Source organism: Callorhinus ursinus, unplaced genomic scaffold, assembly GCF_003265705.2.
Source record: "Callorhinus ursinus isolate GAN/ISIS: 27379988/994484 unplaced genomic scaffold, GSC_fseal_2.0 scaffold43, whole genome shotgun sequence".
NCBI classification, from domain to species: Eukaryota; Metazoa; Chordata; class Mammalia; order Carnivora; family Otariidae; genus Callorhinus; species Callorhinus ursinus.
In genome coordinates, this window is record NW_027397105.1 from 174877 (window position 1) to 180134 (window position 5258).

A 5258-nucleotide genomic window follows, 5' to 3' on the forward strand; every position below is an offset into this window, starting at 1 on the left:
CAGTATACACACAGTACACCACAGTATACACACAGTATACACACAGTACACACAGTGTACACACAGTACGCATAGTATACACACAGTATACACATAGTACACAAAGTACACACAGTAGACCCACAGTAACCCAGTGTATAATACTTATGTCCATAACTTCATTTATAGAGCATATCAAGACAGAAAAACTGGCTCCATGGATGTCTGAATAGGCTGCTAACAAGCAACACCACTACAAGACCCTCACATTCACTAATAAGAAAGCACCCAGTATGTCACACAGGCCATCAGGCTCCCGTTGGCACAAAGCCAATACACACCCTGGCCTAGGAGATGCAACACCAGGAAGCTGACTCCAAACTCCCGCAGGCCGCAGGGAGCCTCTGCAGAACTGGGACTGGCGGGAAGGAGGCCAGCGGCACAGTCCTTCCACCCCCTTGCCTGCACATCTCCCTCCAAATGAGGGTCACCTCCAAGGACATCACAGAGGCCTGGCAGCCTACCGCAGCTTCATCTGTCCTGCAGCTCCCACAGAAACCCTTTTCTGATCACAAGGGCGGAACAGCACTGAGAGCACTGCACTGTGAGGTAAGAAAGACCTGAATGGAGATCCACTGAACTCCCAGTGCCCCTTGTCTCCTGCTCCGTACAGTAAGGACACTGCTCTAGCTCAGAGGGTCAGATAAAGGAAGCTAAGTGAACCCTGCAGAGTCTATGGTACATAACTGGTGTGCTCATCAGTTTGAGGGCCTTCTCAAGGCAGCAGCAGAGTTTATAACCAACACGGACTGGTTTCATACTACAGTGAAAAATGACTGACTAGCAGATAATTCTCAGTTTTCGCAGGTGACGTGGAAAAGGCCATGCACGTGGGAGGGATATGGGGAAGGAAGGAGGGAAGTCGTAACAAAGACCTGAGAAGAATGAGGAACAAAGCTCCCCAATGAGACCAGGGGGGGAAGAGAACAATCTTGCCACCCCTTCTCCATCCAGCACAGGCACCCATTCTATGCCAAGGCGGATGCTTAAGTTCTCTGTTTCTAAGTACCACAGGTGAGGTGGTGTAAGGAAGCATCCCCCACAGGGCACTTATCAATCACACTGTTACAGTATCTAAGTTACTGGAATGAGCAACAGTGTTTATTTCTGAGCAATGTTCCACCAACTGATCCTGACCTGGCTATGAAATCAGAGCGTTCCAGGAGAAAAGTCCTCTGCTTACATGCATGACACTTCTCGATTTTACAATGACAAATACCCAGGTACTGCCATCCTAACGTCCTACCGCAAGGACTACTGACTCCTGTTTGCAGAGGCCTTTGCAAAGCACTTTGACAGACAAATCCCCTTCTCCTTTCTGCTGCCAAATGACATTCGTACCAAGATACTCAAATGTGTTTCCCGAAGGCAGACGTTTTGTTTCAACCGGAAGAAAACTTCATTGCCACCTCACCCTGGGGTCCCCAAAATGCCATTCACTATTCAAAAACCGTGTAACTAGTAACCAACATGGCTTACGTAACATAAATTTACATTTACATAGAAGACCATGTCATCTTATTTAAAAATTCAGATTCTTAGTTCTTATCTTCTCTTCCAACAGTAGCAGGACAGACCAACTTTCCTCTGAAGGAATTTTGTTGTTCATACATGTTTTTATTTTTAGAGCACTAAAAGGATACAGATGTACAAAAACAATTTTCAAAGTACAAAATCAAGGCTGTTTTAAGCATCTCACGAACTCCTGTCTAGTTTCAGTAACACTCCCATGTGCATGAACAGGAGGCGTGGAAAAGGTACTGACAGGAGAGACAACAAAACGTTAACAGTGGCTGAATTACAGATAACTTAGGGTTTTCTCTCTATATTATTCTATATTTTCCAAATGACATATGCTGAGCTTGTATTTTATAATCAGGAAAACAACTATTATAGCAACTATCAATTTTTAGCATTTACTACTAATTCTTTTAAAAAAATATCTTTCTGATAACACTTAGCAAAAAAACTTCCTTTTCATCAAACTGGTGATAGCAATCCCAAACCTCCGCGATCCCGACATGACAAACATGAGCGACACCTACTTCATACTGACCTGCACACATTTGTGACAACCCTTCACTTACTACCTCAGATGTGTGATTCCGCCTGCGCACAGCAGTGGGCACTCTGCGACCTTTTAAAAGCCGACATTTGACCTCCGCCCACCCCGTGTCTTCCAGTGCCACAGCAAGAGATAACAACTTAATGCCCACATCCAACGGTACAAAATTGAGCATCTGGTAATGTTGATGACTAAGAAGCCTAACCAGTCAATAAACAAACATTTTAATTAAAGAATCCATTACACAAATTACAATTACCTAAACTACTCCAACCCCAAGGCATTTTTATCAAAGCAATTTAATTTACAGGCGAGTTTGACAAGGTCAATGGAAAAAAGCTCAGTAAATCTGGAAAAAGAAAAGATACAAATCATATTCAATCTAATTAAAATCATTTTCAATTCACTCAGATGGTTCAAACACTCACCCAAACAAACCAGAGTTCACAGCAAGGCCTCCACGGTCAAGTTAGCTTTGCTAACTGAATACCATATGTGCCTACCTTAAACCTGTTTGGGTTTTGTTGTTGTTGTTGTTGTTGTTATTGGATTTAGATATTAAAATGCACTCAAGCTGACGTCAATCATAGAGCATTAGGAGGAACCTGAGTAACTCATTCACGTGGGGCATGGCGGCCCGGTAAACACTAGTCCCGTGGTGGAAGGAGCAAACAGCTCTAGGCTCTCTGAGGGCAACACAACAGGGGGAGTACCTCTTGATGGTGGAAACCATCCCTTCACTCACCCAGGAGAAAAGCCACTCCTGCAGCACCCAAGGGGATAGATACAAAAGATCACTAAATGATGTAAAAGACATTCCACCAACCAAAATGACCACCAAGGGCCACATCCCCAACAGAAACCAGAGGGCATTTTGCATGACATCACAGGGGTGACATTTTGTCTTCTGTTGCTCTGGAAGGCTGACTTGGGAGAGCAACAGAGAAAATGCAATATAAAAAAAACAAAAGGCGATCTCCTTGGGAACCTAAAAAGCGGTAACAAATACAGTAAGAGCTTGTTTCATAAACACTGTCTATGAAACTTACTGAGCTGTACACTCTTGTGTATTAATTCAGGCATTAATGAGTTTCTAACAAAAAGAATATGACCAAGGACTTCCCCAAGTACATATATCCCATCACAAAGTAGAATAAATATCACAAGAAGTGGTACCGGAGGGTAAGCTGAGGGTCTGGACACTATAATCTGAATTAGTTCATATTCAGTTTATCAGCTCACACAATTATGTAATCCCAGGTTTTAAAAAAAAAAATCAGTGAAAGAAAAGAGAATACCTAAAAGCTTTGGCAAAATTTAGCTTACAAATTAACACAAAGCAAGGGAGATAAAATTCTCTCCCCACTACTGCCTTTAAAAAAAAAACCTTGCAGAAGTTATTTACATTAGCAGAAGAAGCTGTTTTCCCAGAGCCTGGCACAATTAAAGCTCAGCCACCACCATGTGAGGTGCCTGAATAGATGTGCTGGGACTTGCCTCTCCCTGAGGAGCTGTAGCTGAAACCGATTCGCCAGCTTCATCAGCTCAGTCAGGAACACGTCATCCTCTCTGAACTCCAGCTCATCCGTGTAGATCCAACGGAGCATCGTCCTTGTCACCTCAGGGTTAGCATCTGGTTAAGGAAAGAGAGACACTGAAAACAAAGCACCAATGACACACTTAAGTCTGCTTGAGGATCCCTAAAATTTTAGGCTAATAGAGTAAATTCTGGTACCCTCAACTCAAAGAAATATCATGCAGCCATCAAAAATGGCAATTAAGCATTCTGGGCAGCATCTGACTTCAGAAAAATGTTCAAGTTTTGCAAAGGGTGGTAAGTAAGAGAAGTAAACTACTAAAGATGTAAGTCAAGGGGCACCTGTGTAGCTCAGTCGGTTGAGCGTCCGAGTCTTGATTTCAGCTCAGGTCACGATCTCAGGGTTGTGAGATCAAGCCCCGCATCGGCCTGGAGTCTGCTTAAGAGTCTCTCTCTCCCTCTCCCCCATCCCCTTCCCTAACCCCCTCTCTCTTAAAAAAAAAAAAAAAAAAAAAGATGTAAATCAAATAAATTGGGGGAAAATATTTTGAATATAGGACAAAGAGTTTATATTCCAATGAAAAGATCTTATAAATAAACATGAAAACATGGATAACCAATTGGAAAATGGGCAACAGCTATGAATGGTAATTCACAAAGTTAACTAAAAATGTTCATTAAACCTTACCAGTAACTACAAACACAAAACTAGAATATATTTTTTGTCTCTCAAAGATTCCTAAAAAGTACATAACCTCTTACACACCAATTATACATGAGATTATTACCCTAATAACTGAGCAAATACAGAGAAATATGTATACTAAGACAGTCAAGATAGTATTATTTTTTTACTTGATCCTTTCATTATCTTTTTTCTTTAATTTTTTTATGTTATGCTAATCACCATACATTACATCACTAGTTTTTGATGTAGTGTTCCATGATTCATTGTTTGTGTATAACACCCTGTGCTCCACGCAGAACATGCCCTCTTTAATACCCATCACCAGGCTAACCCATCCCCTCAAGATAGTATTATTTTTAATAACAAAAAACTGGAACAAAAATCTTTAAGATTTTTTCAAAAATTTTTTCAAAATTTTCACACTGGAAAATTTTGCATCAATTAAAATTATTTAGAAAGGCTAAAAATACATGTATTAAATGATCTCATTTTTTTGAGCTCTGTGTGTATATATATATGTGTATGATTATGTATACACACACACACACACACACACAAAATCACAAAGCTTTGTGTCTGTCTCCCATCCAAACAGTAACCAGATCCAACCCTGTTTAGCTTCTAAGATCAGACAAGACTGAGGACATTCAGGGTGGTATGGCCATAAATAGACTATCGGTCTTCTTTTTTTTTTAAGTAATCTCTACACTCAACATGGGGCTCAAACTCATGACTCCAAGGCCAAGAATCACATGCTCGACATGCTCCACTGAATGAGCCAGCCAGGTGCCCCTGTCTATCTGTTGAGACACTGGGAGAATATACACTAAAATATTAACCCTGGTAGGATCTATAACTAATTTTTCTTTAGGCTTATTTTTTTTATTTATTATTTATTTATTTATATTTATTTATATTTATTTATATTT

At 40.8% G+C, this 5258-nt stretch overlaps 1 protein-coding gene across 1 annotated transcript in view; it reads right to left on the bottom strand.

The window, feature by feature from the left end:
• ANKFY1 (ankyrin repeat and FYVE domain containing 1) overlaps positions 1–5258 on the bottom strand; it is a 68993-nt gene that overhangs the window by 38406 nt on the left and 25329 nt on the right. The window contains exon 5 of the mRNA XM_073881488.1: positions 3602–3737. Within this exon, the coding sequence (XP_073737589.1) occupies positions 3602–3737 (136 nt within the window). The remainder of the gene's footprint in view (positions 1–3601; positions 3738–5258) is intronic.